Consider the following 24,771-nt stretch of genomic DNA (forward strand, 5'->3'; position numbering starts at 1 on the left):
TTGAAGAAGAACGGCGGAATGTTTTGTCCTAGCTGTGGGAAAAAGCTGGTTGAGGAGTCGCCGAACTTTTGCAGCGGCTGTGGCGAGAGGCTTTATCACGCATCTTGCATCGGAGACACTTCACTCCCATTGAGTAAGTTACAGTTTTTTACAGAAGCTAGGACACATTTCCCAATACTTAGGTCACTTTTGCAAAACACTTCACACAATCCTCCTAACTGACCGTCAGCTTGGCAAAGCAGTTCATTTCACATTCAAAATGCACTACAACTACCAAAACACTTCATTCAGGTCTCAAATAAACTCATTCTTCCAGAACACTAGCAAAGGTTGACAGCCGACAAACACACTTTGTCACCCACAAAACAATGACCTAAAAAACACTAACAACATGTAGCATTACACAGTGTTTTCTTGTGTGAAACAAGGACACATCTCTGTTTATAATTTCAATATATGTTACTGGAATGAATCAGACATCATGCAGAATTTGTTAATATTTGTTTCTGTATTTTTATTTTTTTGCACTAAGTAATCCCAAAATACAAGAATTTGTATACACACCATCCACTGATACACATACAATAGTAATGCTAATCTACTCGGTCTTCTCCATTTGGCCACAGGTTCTCATCCACATCACATCTTATGTCATCTAGGGCAACACACCTAGGAAAGAATCTTCTGGCTGCCAGAATTGAAGGAGTTGAAAAATTGAAGGAGTAACACCTGTGTAGATGTTCATCTACAATGAGAATCAGCTGTGGCTGGTTAAACTGCATTTTTAGATTTAAAATATGTTTCAATAAAATATTGCTGTTGGATTTTGCTCTTTTTAAGTTTTGCATTGTGTTATTGTTTTGGCCATACGTTTAACAGTTTTGAAAACAGTATGTAAGCACATGCAAAATGTCCTGTACGTACAAAGATTTTTAGCAGTTGTTGTGTCTGAGTGAGAAGATAATTCATGAAATTTGAGAGATGTAGTGATTGAATGCATTTTGTGCCAAAACAATGATAACTGGTCCTCAGTTTAGCCCACATAGACTTCTGTAAATGGCCTGTATTTATATAGCGCTTTTACTAGTCCCTAAGGACCCCAAAGCGCTTTACATATCCAGTCATCCACCCATTCACACACACATTCACACATAGACTTCTGTTGTGCTCACTGTGTGAGGAGTTTTGCAAACGTGACCTAAGTATTGAGAAATGTGTCCTAGCGTCTGTAAAAAACTGTAATAAGCATAATAAAATGTTTATTATTTATTGATTTATTAGCCTAGCGTTAGCTGTTTCCAGACCATAGCAGACCAGAGGGCTGTTCCACTAAGCGAGCTCAGAAAATCGAGGTTCATTTGAAAATGCACGCAGCTGTCAAAATGACTGCTCAAGACCTTTCTAGTAGTGAAGGTTTGAGGGCAGTTCTGGTGTTAACAAACCTCGCAGCTAGGGTGCCACCGACCAGACTTGTCCACAAGCATATTGCATAATGAATGAGCAGAAAGACTGCAGGTTAGCCTCGTTCCTGGAACCGAATTTGGGGCAATCGAGCCTGGATTTTTCAGAGTGAGCCTGGGTTTTGGGATTAGCTTGCTTCGTGGAACAGTCCTCTGAGCATTTCCACAACTGAAACGATAATAAATTAGTTCATTTATTATGTTTGGTTAACTTTAGGAACTAACACTATTATGTGTCTATACATTAAAACTTACTGGTGTAGAATTGTATTGGTCAATAGTATCAGTTGCATTGTCATTCCTTGGTAGAAATTTTCTAGTGAGATTATTCAGTGTTGTCCTTATTTGCGTGTTGTGTGGACAATGGAATGTCACATGAATGAATGTCTTTAATGTGTGACATTGTAGTACATTTTTCCTTTGTTTCCCTTTAGCATCACAGACTACCTCAAACTGCCCAACTCCAACCTTCAGCACCTTCATAGAATACAGAAAAAAGAAAAATGAAGAGAGGCAAAAGTTTTCTGAAGGGAGGAAGGGCTTAAAGAAAAAGGAAAAAAGAAAGGTTCAGGTAGTTTGGCTAGCTCAGTCTGAAAACAAGTTGAGGTTAATTTTCTAATGACATTCTTTTGTTATTCCTTAGGGGAGTTGTGTAAAAAATGTTCAGTGTAGTAAAGCTATCCAGAATAAGAACAATTGTTTAGGAGTAATTGTACATTTAGGTTGTCAGGAAGATCCCTCTTTTGCAGTTAATAAATATTCAAGTTTGAATAGATCTGCTTAGAGTCATATTAGTATCTACTTGGCCCATTGTTCATGTCTTTTTCCCAACCCGTTCTCACTCCCGACGCGTAAAATAATGACGATTTGTCACGTCCCTTAACTTCTCATGCTGACGCCTAAGGTACCCTTCCACGTTTTTATGTGACGCTGTGGGTTGTCAATTCATTCCAATATGAACCCGCTCGCAGCGATCAGAGACGCTTCGAGCAGAGGCTCCAGCCATCCATTTACTCCAATAATAACCCCGTCACGGCGAAACATGACGCCGTGAAGCACAATCTAACTGGAGAACCGGGGACCCTCTCCGCGAACGGGTTTTTCTCCCTAATTTAATGCTTTCTTTTAATGACATCGTTAACATTTCTCAACAAAAACACGTGAAAGTATCACTGATAATTCAACAATAAAATCGCTTCATGTTGTGGCCATCACACAGTGTTTTCCAAACTGATTCACGATCTGAAAGTGCGCAGATTTAACGTATACATAATCCTTCGTTAGGTTTATTATTTTCATTTCACACGTAAAACACATTTATAGATTCATTCACCACTCCTGTTAGTTTTGGATGCGCTCGGCTCCAACCAATCAGACCAATTTACGCAGACGCACTAATCCCGTAACTGCACACTACCCATAATCCTCAACCGCCGTCGCTATGGAAATGAAGATAACAACAGCTTGGTGCTACCCGTTATTCCTTTATTTACTCTAAAATAATAACCAGCGATAATACGAAATTAAACTGGCCCAGTGTTTAATTATGTAATTAAAAAATGCAAATTGTAGTATTTTATTTTTTACAAATTGCAATATTTATCTACAGCGCGCCTTTAGCGACACGTCAACAGATCTTAAGCAAGGCGATTGGATGGTTTTTACTGCAATGCATCTTGGGAGTCGTAGTAAATGTATCTTTCAACTCACGGTCCTGCAGCGAAGTTTTCGACTGGACACGAGGCAGATCCTAGCTAAGTAAGTTGTGATAAACTGTGGGTAATTTGCATGTTCACTGAAATATTAATTTCAGTGATATTAAACTGATATTAAACTTGAAATGTTTTCACAGAGCAGTCTGTGTACCAAGAGAACTACTTCTGCAAAAGTTTATTTAAATTTTTTTGTGATGTATTCTCATGTGTAAGACACTTGCTTGGCCACCCAGCTAATGTTAGTACTGCTCTATTTTAGCAATGTATCTTTTCTGTAATCAATTCAGGTTTTTTTTTAACCCTATTCACGTAATTAACTCAATATTAATGACTTTAATCTCGTAATTGATTTTTTTTTTCTAAATATGGTGTAATACTGCCTCGTAATATAAGTTATTTCTTTGGTCATAAATTATTTTTGTAATCGTTTCACCAAAACAGACCTGAAATAATCCCTACATGTTCCATTTTCATTTGCAGAAATGACAAAGCCAAAAACCAAACCATGCCCTTCCTGTCAGGCCCCAAACACCTGCAACAGGAAGACATGCAGTGGATGCCTGGGCAGCCTGAACCTAAAGGAGGGATTGAAAAAAAAAAAACAAGAACAGTTTAAAAACAGTAACTGGGCTGCCTCTGTTAAAAAAAACAGAAATGCGAGCAGGGTGGTTAATTCAGCCCAGTTGTCAGTAAGTTTAAAAGTTCTGATCTAATAAGTGGTTGGTCTGGTAGACAATTCTTTATTAATCACAGTTGTCAATGTTTTCTTGTATATCATGAAGTAAGAAACTAACAAGACATGTATATACACATAAAATATTAATTTATAAAAGAGCATAAATAAAAAAGTTATTCACATCAGAATAACATCATCACACTAAAGACATCCAACTAGAAAAAACTTGTTAAAAACGATTTTTATTCAAGCTACTTCTGATTTTTAATTTAATCGGCTATTAACTGAGAGACAAAACATTTCAAGATGGATTTTATCACCATAAATACTTTTTAACTATCGACAACAATAAAACAACAAAGATGTGAAACTTAAAGGTTTGTTATACATCAATTTGCTTACATGAAAGACTGGCTGCATGTTTTTCTTTGTTGTTCTTGCAGGTTTCAAAGCTACATGCCCTGGGCTACCAACCAATTCTGTTTCTTGGACAGTTTGACCGTAAGGGCCGTATAGTAGGGGACGTGATCACTCAGATCGAACCAGCGGAAGGTGCTGCACGTGACATCCTCATGAAGATGAGGAAGCTTTATGAACACCTTCTGAGAAGTAAGATATGCTTTGTCCATTATCTGTAACCAGGTGTCCTTATCAGGTAGCCTATCCTAGCTGTCTTTGGGTGATACTCATGGTACACCCTAGATAAGAAGGCAGATCATCACGGGGTACATAGAGACAAACAAGATGGTGAGGATGAGGATAGTTAACAGTCACCAGCTATTCTGTTCTACTCTACTCTATTCTGTTCTGTTCTATTCTATTATTCAGCCAAGGTTCAGACCAGTAACCTTCTTGCTGTGAGGTGACAGCTGCCCTACATGTCCTGTTGCTAACATGAAAATAGTGTTATATCTGCCTTATTACCTCCCCATGTGTCGGTCACATCACCAAAGCTAGCCATACTGAACCTCTGGTGTTACCCACCTGAACAGCTTTGTATGTGTGTGTGTGTATAGTATGGTCTTTCACACTCATGTATATACAAATGTAATTTTAAAAATCTTCATGAAAACCAGACCTGATAATTCTCTTTGAGACTTTCTAGTATAACAAATGTTATAATGTTACCAATATGAACACCAAGATTCTTAAATAATTTATATACTTCTTAAGAGGTTACCTGATTACCTCCCTGAGGTAGTTAGGAGTTTTGTACAATGGTGATGCTAAGTCACAGTACTAGCTTGAAGTGTCAAATGTTATTCACTACAAAGTCAGGAAAGTAGTGTCATCAGAGGAAAAAGTCATTATCTATCTGGATTTATAGTCACACTCATTAATTTTTTAATGTACAATGTAGAAAAGCACTACAGATGTCACACTACCCTAGAGGGCACTTGTACTGAATTATTTGGGTCAGTGAGTGTGCGAGATGACTTATTTGATGCCAATATTTACCAGTTGTATCTTTAGTAAAAACTTAACTGAAAACATGCAAATCACTACTTATTATGTGTTTATGTGCACTGTACATTTTTTCAACCCATTTTAATGAATGTTTAATATTTAAAATTTTTCAGAATTACAAGCTTCACCTCCTGCTAAAAGTTCTACACCAGCAGCTGGACCATCCTCTGCTGACAGTGTCGATGCTGGACCAGTCCCAGACCCAGAGGCTCTAAACGAGGAATTTATTCTTCATTTAGAGCCTGTACCAACATCTTCCCTCTGTCAGCCTCCTGCATCCTCCTCTTCATCTCTGCTTCCTCCTGCATCCTCCTCTCCATCTCTGCTTCCTCCTGCATCCTCCTCTCTGTCTCTGCTTCCTCCTGCATCCTCCTCTCCATCTCTGCTTCCTCCTGCATCCTCCTCTCCATCTCCGCTTCCTCCTGCATCCTCCTCTTCATCTCTGCTTTCTCCTGCATCCTCCTCTCCATCTCTGCTTCCTCCTGCATCCTCCTCTTCATCTCTGCTTTCTCCTGCATCCTCCTCTCCATCTCCACATCCTGCATCTCCCTCAATTTCTACGGTGTACACCTCGGATGTCCCAAACAAAAAAAAGGACAAGGAAAGGTTAGACGTTATGGTATTGTAAATGTACGAAACATATGACATGTTCGTTAAGTTTGTTAAGATTTCTTTTTCTTAATTTTTGCATTTTTTCCAGTTTTACAGAACTCATGTAAATATTTCATTTGTTATTTTTCAGAATGCCGAAAACACCGTACACAGAAGATTTTCAAATATGAAGAGATAGTAGACAGGAGAGTTGTAAATGTAAGTAATTTAGCCTGCTGTTGTGCAGATTTGTTTGCGTCTTTGGACTTCCCGGATTTGAACTGTGCCTGACTGAATATCCATAAGCTTTTGTATTTGATGAATCTTCACTAATTCAGCCACTGAGTCAGGATTTCACTCCAAATAGGACATTAAATAAGAACAGACCACCTGATACGACCTGGTCGTGCTGCCTTCCTGATGTTTACGTTCTTTAAAGTCCTCCTGACATCATGCTCAGAAGGAGTGATTGATGTGGAGGTGCTCCTTCCCATTCAGTAACATCTGCTTCAGTTAGTTTTGCTTGTGAGCCACAATGTAAGCAGTGTTGCTTTGCTGACATGCACTCGATGCTGGCAGTACAAGCATTGTAGTGGTTCTTATGTTTTTGTAAACTAATTGTATAATATATTGAGCCATTCAATAGTACACAAATGTTTATAAGCTCCTTTTTGTATGCAACTTGCATGTCTTTCTTAATTAATTGTTTGTTTATATCATGTTTTTCAGGAAAAAGAAGAAGTTAAAGTCAAGTGGAAGCCTTGCTCAACATGGTATGTAGTAACAACTTTGTTGGACGGGAACAGACATTCATATTGTTGATAAATAGTTATCAACTCAATTTGAATTCATGTATTTGGACTAAAGTAAACTGGGAGCTTTTAGCTGTCAAGCTGCTCTTCTGTGAGGAGCTTGATAGCTGTCCACCTCCAAAGTCCATTATGAGTTTTGGAGGTGGACATGGTCAACACTTTTAAGAGTAGGCATAAGACTTTACTTCTTTATAGAGCTTATAGTTAGGGCTGGTTCAGCTCAGCCCTTAGTTATGCTGTAATAGGACCAGACTGCTGGGGGTTAGTGTCCACCCCCCCCCCCCCCCCCCCCCCTCTCTGTCTCTTTCAGGGTTATGCAGGCTCAGTATTGGTTGGAGATGCAGTCACGTCTCCTTTTACTGAAAACTCTCCCCCTCTCCCTCACCACCATCTGTAAACATACATGTCTCAGTAATGCAGTTCATGCATGTTACTAACTAAACTTCTTCCCTGGAGTTTCTGTGCTCTCTCATCCAGCAGGTTCCAATGGATCGTGGCTGCTGCTGTGGTCCTGCTTGACATCTACTACATATATTAATACTCTCTGACTTGATTTGATTAATTTATATTACAATGAAGGTGTATAAAGCATGACATGAATATAGAAGATATTTCATCCTAAAAAATTGTCATATGTCACAACCTAAATTGTCCTATTTTGTGTGTGGTTGTCGTTGTTGTTTGTTATGTTTTTCTCCTGACAGTGGCAAAGTGTGGGATGACACATGGGAACCTGCGCAGTTTTACACACAGTAAACCAGGCACCACAGGTCGCAGAGATCGCACAGTTCACAGCTTGTAGTTCAGCATAAAAGTTCAAAATAAAATATTTACTATACATTTCAACCAGTGTCAGTGTCTGTTTCACTCTCTAATTGTGGCTTAAGTACCTAACATATTCATGAATCTGATCGATCAATAATATCTTCCCTGCACTCGACATCTCATAGTTTTACATATCAGCCAACATTATTGTCTACATCCTCATAAATATAGAAGTGACTTGCTTATTATAACATATTACAAGGTAAAGTAATACTGCACTGCACGTATAGTAAGTAACACCTACTGTGTATGGGAGCCTAAAGCAAAGTTAACTGCACCAGTACCAGCTTCAGAACATATTGTATATTATATGTTTCTACCTTTTTGTAATATGTCATGTTTAGATGCAGTGACAATTGCACATTTGGAGTTGTGGTCATATGTGGTCTTTATATACAGGGTATTAAAAAAAATTGACATTTTTTGCTATTTTTCTTGTTTGTTTGCACAATATTATTGTGTACATATTACATATGTAACATTATTGTTAATATTATTATTAGATATCAAAGATACAATTTGATTGAGGGTTTTCCTGTCATAATTTCAATAAAAATGCAATTACACACGTAAACAATAGGATCAAAATAAACTTTTAAAAAGTCTGTTGATCAAATGCTGATTTTCAAAACATTCTAGAGGAAAACAGAGATAAAATAATCTGAACAGTAACAGTGATTGTGGATGATGATGGAGGCTTCAATGGATTATTCTGTTTCAATCAATAGGTTCGTATCTATGACAATAATTTGATAAGTTTAACAGGTTGGTTTAGGCCTGGCAATACAGCAAATATTCACAAACTTTTGTTTTTGAAGAATGTTTATCTTTTTTGGGATGAAGCTATCTGGCAAAATGAGACAACCCTTTTAACCTCATCTTTATGTCTTTTTTGTGGCTATGATACTGGATTTTGGTTTGATGCATATGCAGGTTACAGCTGGGGAATGGCAGTATGTTGTGGATTGATTTGGCATGTTCAACCACTGTTACACCAAACTCTCTCACTTATAACATGATAAAGGCCTCTTACTCAGTGTCATGGATTTTCTATACTTTTGGGGACACAGGGCCAAAGTCTGAGGCAATAAGTCAGATCAAAGAAGGCAATGATTCTAAAATGGGAGTTTACTTATGTCATTATATATATCCAGGAATATGTGCCAGAGGATAGTTGTCATGAAATCAATATTAAATCAAAGTATTCCTTAATTACCACAGCTGACACGAGTTCTCCATAGCTGCCTGCTGTCTCAGGATCTGTCTCCAAAAAGGACCAGGGAGCGCTAACATGTTATGTTCTAAAATGATGAAGAAAATGTACATTAAACATAATATAAACTTACTGAGTGAAGTAATGTCAAGAGGATTCCTTTAGCTCCTATTGGGTTGGTTCCTTGATCAATGCAATACAGAATCATTAATCTGGTTTTATGTAATGTCCTCAAAACATGTCAAAATGAGGCTCACTAGTCTGTGTGGCCTCCACATGCCTGTATGACCTCCCTACAACACCTGGGCATGCTCCTGATGAAGTGGCAGATGCTCTCCTGATGGATCTCCTCCCAGACTCCAGGACTAAAGCATCTGCCCACTCATGGACATTTTGTGGTGCAGTTGGTGGATGGAGCGAGACATAATGTCCCAGTTGTCCTCAATTGGATTCAGTTCTGGGGAATGGGCGGGCCAGTCCACAGCATCAATGCCTTCGTCTTGCAGGAACTGCTGACACACTCCAGCCACATGAGGTCTAGGATTGTCTTGCATTAGGAGGAACCCGGGGCCAACCGCACCAGCATATGGTCTCACAAGGGGTCTGAGGATCTCATCTCAGTACCTAATGGCAGTCAGGCTACCTCTGCCGAACACATGGAGGGCTGTGCAGCTCCCCAAAGAAATGCCACCCCACACCAAAACTGACCCACTGCCAAACTCATGCTGGAGGATGTTGCAGGAAGCAGAAGGTTCTCCACGGCGTCTCCAGACTGTCACAAGTGCTCAGTGTGAACCTGCTTTCATCTGTGAGGAGCACAGAGCGCCAGTGGCAAAGTCGCCAATCTTTGTGTTGTCTGGCAAATGCCAAACATCCGGCACTGTGTTGGGCTGTAAGCACAACCCCACCTGTGGACGTCGGGCCCTCATACCACCCTCATGGAGTCCATTTCTGACCGTTTGAGCAGACGTGCACATTTGTGGCCTGCTGGAGGTCATTTTGCACAGCTCTGGCCTTTCTTTCCTACCCCACAGTACCTTCCCTTACCATTTGTTTCATACTCTTTTACTTCTTCTTTGATGACGGTTGTCTTTCTAGATAAGCAATTTCATTTGCTCTGGGGCGAGTCAATGGCTCGGGTGCATTCTGGGACTGTCAGTTCACCAGTGTGCTGGCATGCTTCTTAACAAACACACCACTACAGCAAACATCTCAATTGTACTTGTTGATTTCTTCGACAAAACACTGAACAAAAAATTTACTTGTGAGTGTGCTGCCTGGTGCTTTTAAATTTTGTGATAATTTGAGCAGCCCAGAAAGCATCCCATAAATTAAATTATGTTATCGTATCTGAACATGTACACTAGTCATTAAATTAGATGGGAAATAATGATTCAGGGTAAACAACTGCACCAAGGAAATTCCATTTTTCTTATCAAAATGTAAAATGTCTGTTGAAAAATCACATTGAACAGAGATGTGATTAACTTTTTATTTTACCAAACATAACATCAATGATGACACAATCAGTCTTCATCAGAAGTGCTCAAATCACTCTCAGTGGCATCGTCTGGAATGTCCTCCTCCTCCTCCGAGTCCATTTCCAGGAGTGGTTGGTGGCTGAGGATTCTCTTGTACACGTCCTTTACTTTGAGCATTTCAGCTTTCAGTTCACTTTGTTTTTTTAAAACCAGGCTACAGAGTCCCTTCTGTGCATCCTCCGACATGCCAACAAAGGAGGCTGTAAAAAGAACAAAACAAATAAATATGAGAAAAGTAAAAAAAACAAACAAAAAAAAACCTCACCTCATAAACACAAGGAATTAGGATGCTGTAATTAAACATTTTTTTAAAAGGGAGAAGGCAGTGTTAGCTAGCAATCTAGATATAGGTAAAAGATCCAGTAAGACTTTAGCATCTGCTCTTATTTTCAATCGATTCATCAAAAAATTAATAAATAAATAAAGTGCTTACAGTCTGAGGAGATTGTCCCCAACACCACAGAACGCATTCGCAACACTGTCCAGTGATGCCGCATCTCCCTGCAAAGGATCATCTCCTCCTCTCTCAGGCGCCTCACAGCCATCACCTTCTCAAAGACCTTTCTCTTTGTCCGGAGGTCAGCAGCAGCTACAGTTTAACAACATCAGATGGGAAAACATAGTAGCATATTATGATTCAAGAACAAAACATTCAACTACTGCTCAGATACTGGGAGTTTGTTTAAAAAGGATATTTATAAATCAAGAGCTTACGTTCACTTGTGCTCTGCCAGGGCCAAATATCGGTCTGCATGAGGGCATCACTGGATACGATTTGCTTTGTTGGTTCAGCGAGCTTGTTGTAGTCGTCAACAGCAGCCGCCAAGCGTTTCTTCTCAACTAAGATGACCTTGCGAATTCTGTGTCGCCTCTTGTTGCTATCTGTAAATAATCATAAAAAATTCACACCTTCACATAATGTATATAGTTTCATTTTAATCTACACTCATCAATTTGTTTGCTAGAACAAATCACATCCAGCTCAAACAAACCTGGATCTGATTTGATTCTGTTTACAAAGTAGCTGCACAAGCTGTACAAACTGAGCATCAAACGGTCCGTTTCAAAGAAACTGGGACGTACCATTTTGTCTGTAAAGACTTTGTGTTCGCACTCTGATGATGACGACAAGCTCCTCTATTCGTGCCTGCAACGCTCCAAGGCTGCCATCAGTTTGATCACTTTCTAAGTGAGAGGAATATTAATCAGAGCACAGGATGAGTAACAGTCACCAAACTACAGTGGACTCTGTAATCACTGACTTGATGACATTCATTATAAGACATCTGGAGCCTTCATGTGCTGCTATCTCATGATAATCATGAGATAACAAGTATGTTGGTGTTCAGGTTTATAAAACCAACTAGTACGACATCATTTCAACCCAGGTTCTATCCAATTTGATGAAACGCAACAACTCTGCCATAAATTTGCTTTTACAAGGCTTATTTTTCATTGTTTGTTGACACTGTCAGAAAGATCTTAACTCTAAGTTCTTTAATGAGGCCATGGTGGGTCCTATTGTTATACATGAGTGCATTATATTGAGACTCACCTTCAGCCCATTTCTGCACATCGGCCACCCATTGCTGCAGTGTGTCGTCATCCACACCCAGCTCATTTCTGGTCGCATTCAGGCTCTCCACTTGTTCTCTAAGGATCCTTATGATCTAAGAATGCATTCATAAATGTCATTCATATTGACATTAAAAGAGTACTGGTGTTTTCCCCCCATTACCACACACATTAAAATGGGTGTTGAAAAAATGACCTTTAGATATCGCTGGCTCAAAGTGCGGCCCAGTTGTTCCATTTTCCTTTTGTTCCACCCCAAAGCCAGGAGGGTCAGCATGTCTGTTCGCCCTGCATTTCAGTTAGTATACAAATTAGAATTAATGAGCAGGAGACTGAGTGGAATCTCAGACACGGACACACACCTGCTTTAGACATGTACTTCGTTGTGATGGCCGCCCTAGACAGGAAACTGTTTACTTGTTCCACCTCTTCTCCAACTGTTGAACCGGCCCCATCCTGAAACGCACCTCCCCATTTGATCTATAGAAAGGAGGTCACAATACATGACTGCTGAATTCATTCAACCTTATAACAAAATGTCTCAAACTAATCCAAAACTACAAGCTGCAGTATACCTCGCATTTCCAAGTGTGAGCCTTTGCATGCATGACGGAGAGAAAAGGACGCATTGACAAGAGGTTCCTCAGCTCAGGGCACTGCTGAGCCACCTTGGTTAAATAGGGGAAATATTTACAGGCCACATCGGAGCAAAGGAACGTAATACAGTGGGGCAAAAAAGTATTTAGTCAGCCACCGATTGTGCAAGTTCCCCCACCTAAAATGATGACAGCGGTCAGTAATTTGCACCAGAGGTACACTTCAACTGTGAGAGACAGAATGTGAAAAAAAAATCCATGAATCCACATGGTAGGATTTGTAAAGAATTTATTCGTAAATCAGGGTGGAAAATAAGTATTTGGTCAATAACAAAAATACAACTCAATACTTTGTAACATAACCTTTGTTGGCAATAACAGAGGTCAAACGTTTACTATAGGTCTTTACCAGGTTTGCACACACAGTAGCTGGTATTTTGGCCCATTCCTCCATGCAGATCTTCTCGAGAGCAGTGATGTTTTGGGGCTGTCGCCGAGCAACACGGACTTTCAACTCCCGCCACAGATTTCCTATGGGGTTGAGGTCTGGAGACTGGCTAGGCCACTCCAGGACTTTCAAATGCTTCTTACGGAGCCACTCCTTTGTTGCCCGGGCGGTGTGTTTTGGATCATTGTCATGTTGGAAGACCCAGCCTCGTTTCATCTTCAAAGTTCTCACTGATGGAAGGAGGTTTTGGCTCAAAATCTCACGATACATGGCCCCATTCATTCTGTCCTTAACACGGATCAGTCGTCCTGTCCCCTTGGCAGAAAAACAGCCCCATAGCATGATGTTTCCACCCCCATGCTTCACAGTAGGTATGGTGTTCTTGGGATGCAACTCAGTATTCTTCTTCCTCCAAACACGACGAGTTGAGTTTATACCAAAAAGTTCTACTTTGGTTTCATCTGACCACATGACATTCTCCCAATCCTCTGCTGTATCATCCATGTGCTCTCTGGCAAACTTCAGACGGGCCTGGACATGCACTGGCTTCAGCAGCGGAACACGTCTGGCACTGCGGGATTTGATTCCCTGCCGTTGTAGTGTGTTACTGATGGTGACCTTTGTTACTTTGGTCCCAGCTCTCTGCAGGTCATTCACCAGGTCCCCCCGTGTGGTTCTGGGATCTTTGCTCACCGTTCTCATGATCATTTTGACCCCACGGGATGAGATCTTGCGTGGAGCTCCAGATCGAGGGAGATTATCAGTGGTCTTGTATGTCTTCCATTTTCTGATGATTGCTCCCACAGTTGATTTTTTCACACCAAGCTGCTTGCCTATTGTAGATTCACTCTTCCCAGTCTGGTGCAGGTCTACAATACTTTTCCTGGTGTCCTTCGAAAGCTCTTTGGTCTTGGCCATGGCGGAGTTTGGAGTCTGACTGTTTGAGGCTGTGGACAGGTGTCTTTTATACAGATGATGAGTTCAAACAGGTGCCATTCATACAGGTAACGAGTGGGGGACAGAAAAGCTTCTTACAGAAGACGTTACAGGTCTGTGAGAGCTAGAGATTTTCCTTGTTTGAGGTGACCAAATACTTATTTTCCACCCTAATTTACGTATAAATTCTTTACAAATCCTACCATGTGAATTCATGGATTTTTTTTTCACATTCTGTCTCTCACAGTTGAAGTGTACCTCTGGTGCAAATTACTGACCTCTGTCATCATTTTAGGTGAGGAAACTTGCACAATCGGTGGCTGACTAAATACTTTTTTGCCCCACTGTATGTCCTGGGACGTTAGCTGCCAACTTCCTCTGGAGAAAAAGGGGGTAAGCAAAGATCTCCCCTCGAAACATGTTCAATGCAGCTAAGAGGACTCCGTGGCGACAAACAGCTATTTCCATGCCCTCCTCATCCAACTTCCCAGTGGACTTTTTGGACGACTCCTTTGCTGCAGTCCAAGATGAAGATCCGCACAACCCTTTCCCCGGGACCTATACACTCAAAGATTTTAACATAAAAGATATGACATGATTAAGCCCTATCAGGGACAAACTTTTTAAAACAAATGCATAACAATTAGCTGAATTAGCCTCGAGTCACACAAGACCTCATATCTCCCCAGGACAGCACTGATAACACAAAATAAAAATCATGTTGTTTTTTTTAAATACACATGGTGACAAAATTAAGTACACATTAAGATAAAGTAAAGTAAATAGTATTACGACAACACCAAGAGAAAAATAAAAAAAAATATCGACCCATCCATATATGTCCACACACACACACACACACACACACACACACACACACACACACACACACACACACGTATGTGTATATGGTTACGGCATTAACGTCATTTTAACAAGATTAACGCTAACAGCACTAATATATATATGTGTATCTTACATGATTTGTGTGTCTCTGGATGTATTTCACAAACTCAGCAACTTCCTCATCTTTTTCAATGAAGACACCTTCAAAATTCCCCTGCTCTGAAGTGCTGAACGAACACAGTGACAGTTGTTTGAAAAGAAACATTAAAATACATTTTTCTACAAATCCATATTTGACTTATGTACACAATGCATAACGTACCTTGCATTAGACTGAAAGCGATAAAGCTTGCGGTTTCCATCAACTGAGACGGCAAGCATGTCTGGAGTGCAGGCAGGGCAGCTAAAGCATGGCTCCTTGCACATCCTGTCCACCTCAAACTTTACAGCACTCCACTCCAAGAAACTTTTACTGAAGGCATCAGCTGATATTCGGCCATTCTTTTACATAGAGGACATACAACAGAATATTCAAGGACAGTCATCATAAACATTGATTTGCACAATTTCCTTAAACTTAGCAAATTTAGAAACTCACCCTTCCAAAATGGGCTGTTCGTTCATCCAGCATTTTGACAAATGCCTTAAGTGACATCCCTGGTGCAGCCTTCTTAATGTCATAGAAAGACTGAAAGACATCCATTGAAAACAGGGTGCAGAAATTTAAGGTGCCAGGCCAATATCCACTACCCAGGATGTCCTTAACTGAGGGGGACCACATTAGGCCACAGCTGGTGCAGCTCACCACTGGCAGTGCAAGGTTATAACGGCCTTTAGAAAGGATAAGGATAAATTCAGTCATGGCTCAAAGCATTCATTTTTTTCATGTTGTTTTCAAATCGGTCTGGTAAATCCAAATGACCTTTGACAGGTTCCCACATATACTGCGGGCCGAGAGTAATTAAAACCAAGATAGCAATGCACAATTTGCAATAAAACCTCCAAACACATCTATTGTGTATGTAGTGTGTGACAAAAGGGCAACTTACCATTTATGGTTACAAGAGCCACAATTGCGCCGGGTGAAACCTCAACGTTACCTGCTGGGCAGTCACACACATGGTCTGGCCTTTGCACAGGCAACAGCCGAACTAACATTAAAACACACAATATATATAAAAAGAATTAGAAATTAACTGATACACAATAAATATACAATAACAGCACCCACTCATACTCATACATAGCAAGAAATGCATAAGACTTAAAAACTGTACCTATTGGCTTGTGAAACTCTGATGAAGGCTGCAAAAACTCTCCTGTTACTGCCTCTCTGTTGTGCAGGACAAAGCGTGTGTGAACTGCAATATCACAGTCAGCACAAAGGAATGGAAGAGGCAGGCAGTCCAGACACCTCACAACTACTTGTTTGCCACACTGACACACACGGTGTGACTGTGGATCCAGAGTAGCTAACATATTGTCTATAAGACAAGGCCTGGCCTCTTTCCACTTTTGCGAGGACACCATATTTCTGATCGCCCAGTGAGTAGCAGCTGACTCAGACGACATCTCACAAGTCATGGCTGTGTCCTCTTCTCCATCCTCCAACAACTGAAGGAGCTCCTGACGAAGCACCTCAGTTCCATACACTAACAGAAAAAAAATAAAGAAAGGAAGAAACTCTTCCACAAAGTGAAAAACACTCTAGGCAGTATGTTTCTTAGGACTCCACAAAAGCCCTGCATAACTCAACTATAACAACAAATATAAAAGTAAACAGAAATCACAATATATACAAGAAGGTAAAGTACCTTTTGTTGGGTTGACACTGGCAACATAACTAGGTTCTTCACGTGGACATTGATGCTGCTCTCTGGACACTGGGGGGGGGGAATGAAGAATATTTACTTACTGAAATTCTTTGGTGAAAACAAGTTGTGAGATAAAATCAATGGTTGTGTGAACACTGACCACGTGGCATGCAACTAGTACTTCGACTGGTTGATGGTCTTTGAGGAATAAAATCTCCCTGTCTGTCACGTTTTTTCCAGCGCACTGGTCTTGGCTGAGGTTCACTCTGTGCATCATTCTACGCAATTAACAAGGAAAAAAGGGAACACCTAAAATACAGTCTATGGTTAAAGCAAAGATCATCAAACATCTTAAGTTAACCAACTTAATTTGACATAAACTTTAAAAAAAATTCAAATAACATAACGTTTACTCCGTACACAATATTAGACAAGCGTGTTCCCTCTTTAACAACTGTTTCCACTAAAAATGTTACCTGCATATCTTGAAGGAGTTCGTCAGCAGCCTGAAGCTCTTCCTCCAGCTCGGGATCCTCTAAATCACTCATTTTCAAGCTAAAGAGGAAAGAGATTTTTGCAGAACTCAGTGACATAAACACATAACTAACGCAATTCAAATGATTTTCAGTCTTGGCGCTCCGGTTAATGTTAGCAATTAACGTTAGCATCATCAGTTTGTAAAGAGCTAGCAGAACTCTTAGCGCAAAAACTGCTTTACGCACCATGTGAGGGTATTTTGCAGCACACAAGTCCTTTAACGTTTGTAATAGATTTAATCCATCATCGTTGGATTAAATGGCTAATGCTGCAGTAGCCACGTGTAGTCGTTACCTAGCAAGCATGCTGACGGTAGCTGTAGCCATTTTTAAATACATTACACCGTTTCCGAGATCAGTCACCTCTGTTTGTTTGAAGCTTTTATGAAAAAACAAACTTTGAAACACACATCAAGGTATTACTTTAAATATATGTATTTTTTACATACCTGCATTAGAATCAATCAGTTCCGCCTCATTTTCTTATTCTTATAAATGGGTCTCTCCGTTCTCCCATCAGGCTTTGCTTACACAGGTTGCGTCTGATTGGCTGGAGCCGAGCGCGTCCAAAACTAACAGGAGTGGTGAATGAATCTATAAATGTGTTTTACGTGTGAAATGAAAATAATAAACCTAACAAAGGATTATGTATACGTTAAATCTGCGCACTTTCAGATCGTGAATCAGTTTGGAAAACACTGTGTGATGGCCACAACATGAAGCGATTTTATTGTTGAATTATCAGTGATACTTTCGTGTTTTTGTTGAGAAATGTTAACGATGTCATTAAAAGAAAGCATTAAATTAGGGAGAAAAACCCGTTCGCGGAGAGGGTCCGCGGTTCTCCAGTTAGATTGTGCTTCACGGCGTCATGTTTCGCCGTGACGGGGTTATTATTGGAGTAAATGGATGGCTGGAGCCTCTGCTCGAAGCGTCTCTGATCGCTGCGAGCGGGTTCATATTGGAATGAATTGACAACCCACAGCGTCACATAAAAACTTGGAAGGGTACCTTAGGCGTCAGCATGAGAAGTTAAGGGACGTGACAAATCGTCATTATTTTACGCGTCGGGAGTGAGAACGGGTTGCTTTTTCCTTACAGATAAATGTCGGCTTGATGACCATTAAAAAGGGTGGTTTGAAGCCATACCGTGGAAAAACTATTTTCCTAACAACAGACCCTGACGTTACTGCCACAAGTCTGCTCAATCAAGCTGTTAAAAAAATGAAGGCCTGGGGCTCGGTCACTCAGGCACAGCTGGCTGCCGGCGGAGCTCACGGGCGCGTCACTGCAACTCCCCCTGGCTTCTGCTCCGCGGCTGCTGAGTGAGCCCTCATCTGGGACTCTCCTCAGCTCTTACTGGGACAGTGGCGCGGCTGCCCCTCTGTTGGTCTTCCTTGGTCTCTTGTGTTCTGGGGGCCTCTGGATGTCTGGAGTTTTGATCTCCTCCATACCTGCTTCATACCCTGGAGGACGGGGCTGTGGCTCCCCACACTCCCTAGCAGATCGTTACATGGAGAAACCTTTGGAATGCAAGCATGCTGATCCACACAGGTATGCACACAGGTGTACACACGGGTATTCACAGACGCGGACTACAGCTTTCTTGGCTGCTGCCTCAAAGCACATTGTGCGCTGTCTATCTTACGTGCTGCACAATATCGTTTATTACTTAGTATCTACTGATATTTACTGCTAGCTAGTTTATTGTGATGGTGCCGTTTTTTTTATTATGTTGCTCTTTGTTGTTTGCTTTCTCTTCTGTTTTTTTTTCTCCATACAGGTGACCCAGGTGTTTTGTTTTTTTTGTTTGTTTGTTTTTTTCTTTCTTCCACCCCTTCTCACCGTCTCTTCTCCCCTTTGGTTTTCTTTCTCTCCCTCTCTTTCTTTCATTCTTTCTCCCTGTCCTATCCCCCAGTCATGTCTGTCCCGTTTGTAGGAACTGAAAATAAAATAAATTCATAATTATAATAAAGGTCAATCAAATGGACCAATATGGCAAGGCCATGATGATCCACTTGGTAAAATAAATCCGCTTGGCATCTTTCTTGGCCTTAAGACAACAATTCTGATGGCTAAAGATCCAAACGGGACACAAAAAAAAAAAAAAAAAATGAAGGACTTTAACAAAGATCTAAAAGATGGACCTTTCCTTCTTCTGTATCCGGATGGCACTGAGGTCATTACTGTCCCTGGAACACAAAGACCATTTGCACTTGAGGCTTATAAGGCTGAAGTTGGCAAGCCTTATCAAAGAATCACTGTTTTCATCTGCTTGAAGAGTGACTTTGAAGATGGTAAGCTGCTAATGTTTGTTTGGATTTTGACACAGATTCCCTTAGTTTCAACAACTGCTAATTTTGAAATTGTGAAATGTTAACATTATGCATAAAGCACCCAAGTCAATAGCATACCTACATTAAAATGGTGAATGGCCTGTATTTGATATAGCACCTTCTAGGGTTCTACAACCCCCAAGGACACTTCACAACAAAAGCAGTCATTCACCCACACACATTCACACACTGCTGGTGATTAGCTACAATGTGGACACAACTGTCCTGGGACTCACTGACTGAAGCAAGGCTGCTGTACACAGATGCCACCTATCCCTCCCACTACCACCACCTGGCATGGAGGGTGAAGTGTCTTGCCCAAGGACACAACAACTGCGACAGACTGAGCAGGGCTCAAACCTTCAACCTTTTGATTACAGGGCGGGCTTTTAACTCCTCTGCCACCATTGCTCCCTAAATTAGCTTGTATATGTTATGTTTCTTCCTGGAAACATGAAATTCAGCCATTTTTGGATCTACTGAGTCATGAGTTTTCAATGCTAACTTTATGCCTTTCGTATTAATCTATTATTGATGATCAAATAAAGTTTCATACATTAGTATGAATTTAGTTAGCTTAGCTTGATTTGTTTTCATGTTTTGTAGTTGGAGAAAACTCAGAGTTGTCTGACTCTGACCCAGAGATTGTTATTAAAAGGCCCTCTGAGTTTGATCTTGCTGATACACTGGTAAGTACAATTTAACATTTTTTATAGAGTTTTCTTGTTGTTTAGCCACCACCATTTGCCTCAGTTCAGTAAAACAGTTAATAGTTATATGTGAAATACATTTTGTGTGTGTGTGTGTGTGTGTGCGTGCTTGCGTGCGTGTGTTTGTTTGTTTGTTTGTTTGTTTGTTTGTTTGTTTGTTTGTTTGTTTGTTTGTTTGTTTGTTTGTTTGTTTGTTTCAGCCATGGGAACTTCAACATGAAAGCAGTCCTTTACAGAAAGCGGCAGAATATGAGTAAGTGATATTTTAAGAACATGTAATCTTTTACTGTTTTTTTGCCAACACTTTGTATTAATGAGATATACTCTTTTGTCAAGGTTCAAGGTTCTTTATTTGTCACATGCATAGTTATACAAGTATAACACACAGTCATTCAGTCTGTATATGGTTTTTGGAACATGGACTACATAATACTTGTATTGCTTGTTTGTTAATCAAGATGCTTAAATATTTTCAAAGTGTCAATTAATATTTTCACAGTACACAACAATAATGCTTTTCTTTGTTCTCTAAGGAAGGGTGCTGGGGATCTTGTGCTTGCTAATGAAGTACAACAGGTAAAAAACTATTTTATTAGTAAAAGAGTGCAGCAGACAATCTCCACCGCCTTTACTTTGCAATTAGATAACGATTCACTGTTTGCTTATTACATTCATTGTTATTATACAATGCATTTCACATCCTCAATTTTCATACTATCAATAGTTTATAACATTCACCCCTTAAAGGTACAATAAGTCATACCGGTACATGAAATAATCACAAAGCAGTCTAATGTCTCAATCATGTTGGAAGGAAGGTTACATTGAAACTAACTGTGTATGACTCGTCTTTGTCATCTAGAATCTTCTGGCGCTGATCCGTAGCCATGAAACTCATGGAACGGGAGGAGGGAGAGTCACTCGTTTGTTTATAAAGATAGACTGCAGTACACAGATTTGACCACAGGATGTTCTTCTTATTTCATTCTTACTTACTTATTGTACCTTTAGATAATCTATTGGGATAGGGAACCTAAGGTACATCCATCTACTTCCGGACCATGGGTCCCCTACTGCTAAAAAAATAGGAGTCTATGAGCCAATAAAAATTATTTTCTGATCCCGTTTGATGTGTGCCATGGATTTAAAATATGATGTCCGTGAAGTATATAAACACATTTTGATGCCAAAAAGTGCTTAAGCGACAGGTGGCAAAGGTTATTTTAGGTTTTGTTTGAAAAGACGTGGCGAAATGTAAATGTTCGTCTCACAAAATTGACATCATTGAACCAGACACAGAGAAGAGGACAAGCTTAGTTTTGTTTAGCGAGCTTCGAATCCTTCTTCCAGGATGATGTGGAGAAAACCACTATAAATCTGGTCATGTGATAATTTGCAGTTATGCTGGGGGAGAAAAGCTTCTGAGGCGACGTCATATTTGCGACATCTGACTTGTAGTCATTTTAATGACGAATTTTTACAAGCTAACAAATCTCAAATTACATTACAGACATAGTCGAAACACAATTATTTATTATTTAAATTGAAGTACAACATATGTGTGATTCAGAGAGTAAGGCAAAGCAGACCAGAAAATAACTTTTATAGCTCCATTCACTTCCATTCATTTTTCTTTTGTTCAGGGACCCACGAGCAGACCAGAAGGGGAGGAGACTTAGGCTCCCTATATTAAAATAATTATCAATTGGTCAAATATGAATTTTCATTCATCCTCATTTCTGTATTTCCAGGTCATAGATTTGGAAGAAGAAAACGATACAGGCACTACTGAATGCCTCACTGTCGAGAGCTCCTGTTACAGGTGCGTTGTATCTTGAGTAATTATTCCAGAGGGTTGCACAAAATATATACACACAATTATTATAAATGTATGTAGTTTGACTCTTTTACATTAGATTCTTCAGAAAAAAAAATAGTAGAATCGTTCTATAAAACTGGAACTGCATGTTTATGCATTTGTCTTTTTGCATCTACACTTTGTGTACATGTTTTCACTCTGCAGAAACTACACACAGCTGTTTGAACCGATTGTGATTGATGATGAAGATCCTACTCCTAACGAAGCCAAAGCTGAGCCCCCAGAAGAACCTGTGTTAGTAATTTAAACATTTGAATCCAATTAACCGCCATCTTGTTCTGTACAAGACATCATGCAATCATGAGAGAAGTATATACACCCTTTTTTCTTAGAGACACCAATTTGCAGGCACATGAAATTATTGCAAATTTGGCACTGGAACTTGACCACAAGACGGTCAGCAGGTTCAATATATCAAGGTCAGCTGTATGGGATGGAGCTGTTAGAGGATTTCGACGCAGCACATACTCTGACAACTACGACATGTTCATCAAGTTTAATGATGATGCTGGCAGCTTTGAAGAAGGTTTGGATACAGGTGGCCTGGGGTGTGAATTCCTCACACTTCTTATGGGCAGTCTGACAAATCGCCCCATCTTTGATGGACCTCCAGAGAGCCGTTATCTTGTATATAATTCAAGAGGTGGATGTTTTCTCCGTAATTATTACAATGGAAATTTTAATAAAAATTGGCTTATTTTTTTCATTAGCATATTTAATAGCAATTAACCATGATAATTATGTGCCCTGTATAACAGCTGCCAGGCAAGATGAGTACTTTTTAGCAGGAAAGATGATCGCTGTATCCATTGTGCATGGGGGACCAGCACCACATTTCCTCTCCAAGAACCTGGTCAACCACATCACAGGGAATCAGAGTTTCAGCGCCACTGTAGAAGATGTGCAAGATGAGGAGATCACAAAAGTTCTACATCAGGTAGAAAATTACCTAGGCTCAGGGAATGGGTTTACTTAGAAGACACTTGGGGCCAGTTTAAAAGATTTAATCAGGATAAAAGTTATCCGGGTTGGATCATATCTTGAAAGTAGGTTCAAGGCAGATTCTGTAATCTGAAAGGACAGATTTCCACCTCCCAACAACACAAGTGAAATAACAAATTGATTATTTTTTTAATCCAATGTTTGAATGAATCGTAAAAGTAGTGAAAATTATTTTTGCTTTTCTTACAGTAAATCTTTTTTTTTTTTTTTTTTTTTATAGGTCCTGAAAGCTGAATCAGAGGAGTCTTTGCATAATCTTATTTTGCAAAACAGCACAATCTTCCAAACTGCTGGATGCCTCAGAAACGTCAAGCCTTGTGAGAAACAAGCATTTGTGGAGGAGTACCTCAGATGGTACATCCTTGAAAGAAACCAAAGTGTCATTCATTGGTAAACTCATTACTCCTTTTAAATTCAGGATGGCCAGATGCTCATCACAGCAGCCACTGACATTTTCAGACCTTCAGATGTATATGAAAAAACTGATTCGGTAGCATCTGTGTGATCTGATGAACAACAAGTTAATTCCTGAGCCACTGTCGCACGCTATTAACCTTTTGACACTAGAACTCTAATTTAGTATACATTTATTGTTCACAATGACCCATAATAATCATAGTCATGCAACATGATTAATTTTTAGTTATTTATAAAAAGAGGTGATCCCTTGTTTGACACACTTGTTTATTCCAGTGTGAAAGCACTGATTTTTTTTTAAAAGCTGAAATCCCAATGAGCTCTTCTTTTTTTGCTGTCACAGTTAATTTCTGAGCACTATGAATTGTTTTTGTGTATGCATTTGAAATCTGTCCAAATTTATAATGAAAGATCTAGTAGGTAAAGACATTTAAATACAATTTAGAAGACTGCAATAGTCATAGCTATAAACCAATTATTAGTTATTTGTCTATCCTTTGCAGATTTAAAGATGGACTGGAAAGTCTGAATTTTTTAAGTGCACTGCAAAAACATTCCAGTGTGCTGGCCCCACTCCTATGCTTCTCTGCCAAGGCCCTGACTGCTTCAGAACTGGAGAGCATGTTCAGACCAGATCTCAGCCCAGCAGGAAGCAACAAGCGGCATAAGGAGGTCCTAACACTTGGCTTTTGGGCAGATTATCTCCTTGATTGTGAAGGTTTGAATGGCCGTTTTTAATTGTTTATAGTTTTATGAAAGGAGAGGTAAGGAAATTAATTTTCTGTAATGTACTACAGTGTTTACTTTCTTCTTTCAGAGAAGGCAACAGCAGTGTGTCTGGAAGATTTGATGATGTTTGCCACAGGGCTGATGGCAGTTCCACCGGCAGGAATGACACCATCACCATGCATCCAGTTTTTAAGTGATTCGCCTTTTCCAGTTGCAAACACCTGTGCAAATACTCTGAAGCTACCCATCTGTGACTCATATGGCATCTTTAAGGCCAACATGGACTTTGGAATTCAAAATGCTCCAGGATTTGGATGTTCTTAAATCAGCAAGGTCATCAAGTTACAGTTACTGAGTTACCCTGTTAGGTTCAGCTGCCGTTGGCACACTACTTAACACATTCATGTGACAAGCAACTTCCATATTGTTAAACATTTAGTTGTTTTTTCTGAATATTGTGTATGTTGGAAAAGTGACAGAAATGCTGGACACTATTTGTAAATGGTTTTATTAAAGAAAATTTTAAATGTTTCCTTGTGGTTAAATGTTAATATTTAAATCCATGCCAGTTCCTGTATATTATGAACAATATTATATTCAATTTAGCAAGAGGGAAAGGAAACACTACTAACATTAAAAAATGAAGG

The 24,771-nt window shown here is 39.8% G+C and overlaps 3 protein-coding genes across 3 annotated transcripts; 2 read left to right on the forward strand and 1 right to left on the reverse strand.

The window, feature by feature from the left end:
• The first annotated feature begins 18 nt into the window (after nt 1–18).
• LOC146624957 (uncharacterized) lies at nt 19–24,250 on the forward strand. The gene is made up of 14 exons (XM_085361871.1): nt 19–133; nt 1,895–2,031; nt 18,153–18,281; nt 19,171–19,348; nt 19,994–20,076; nt 20,298–20,350; nt 20,631–20,673; nt 21,849–21,919; nt 22,121–22,210; nt 22,309–22,619; nt 22,735–22,913; nt 23,199–23,295; nt 23,899–24,113; nt 24,213–24,250. Exons 1-13 carry the CDS (start codon nt 19–21, stop codon nt 23,922–23,924), a joined length of 1,512 nt encoding a protein of 503 aa, XP_085217997.1. The 3' UTR covers nt 23,925–24,113; nt 24,213–24,250.
• On the forward strand, nt 3,658–9,722 carry LOC146624958 (uncharacterized). Its single transcript, XM_085362559.1, has 5 exons — nt 3,658–3,864; nt 4,295–4,460; nt 5,432–5,721; nt 5,794–5,924; nt 9,317–9,722. The coding sequence occupies exons 1-5, from the start codon at nt 3,658–3,660 to the stop codon at nt 9,720–9,722; spliced, it is 1,200 nt and encodes a 399-aa protein (XP_085218685.1).
• LOC146624959 (uncharacterized) lies at nt 10,286–15,482 on the reverse strand. Its single transcript, XM_085361870.1, has 12 exons — nt 15,300–15,482; nt 15,024–15,202; nt 14,835–14,928; nt 14,205–14,413; nt 12,451–12,598; nt 12,238–12,355; nt 12,072–12,163; nt 11,856–11,970; nt 11,384–11,485; nt 11,015–11,182; nt 10,734–10,889; nt 10,286–10,500 (listed from the first exon to the last, which is right to left on the reverse strand). The coding sequence occupies exons 1-12, from the start codon at nt 15,480–15,482 to the stop codon at nt 10,286–10,288; spliced, it is 1,779 nt and encodes a 592-aa protein (XP_085217996.1).
• Nucleotides 24,251–24,771: the final 521 nt, after the last annotated feature.

This window comes from Diplotaxodon limnothrissa, linkage group LG9, assembly GCF_057381915.1.
Source record: "Diplotaxodon limnothrissa isolate DT_005_m linkage group LG9, D_limnothrissa_male_GT1.1, whole genome shotgun sequence".
In the NCBI taxonomy this organism is placed as follows: Eukaryota; Metazoa; Chordata; class Actinopteri; order Cichliformes; family Cichlidae; genus Diplotaxodon; species Diplotaxodon limnothrissa.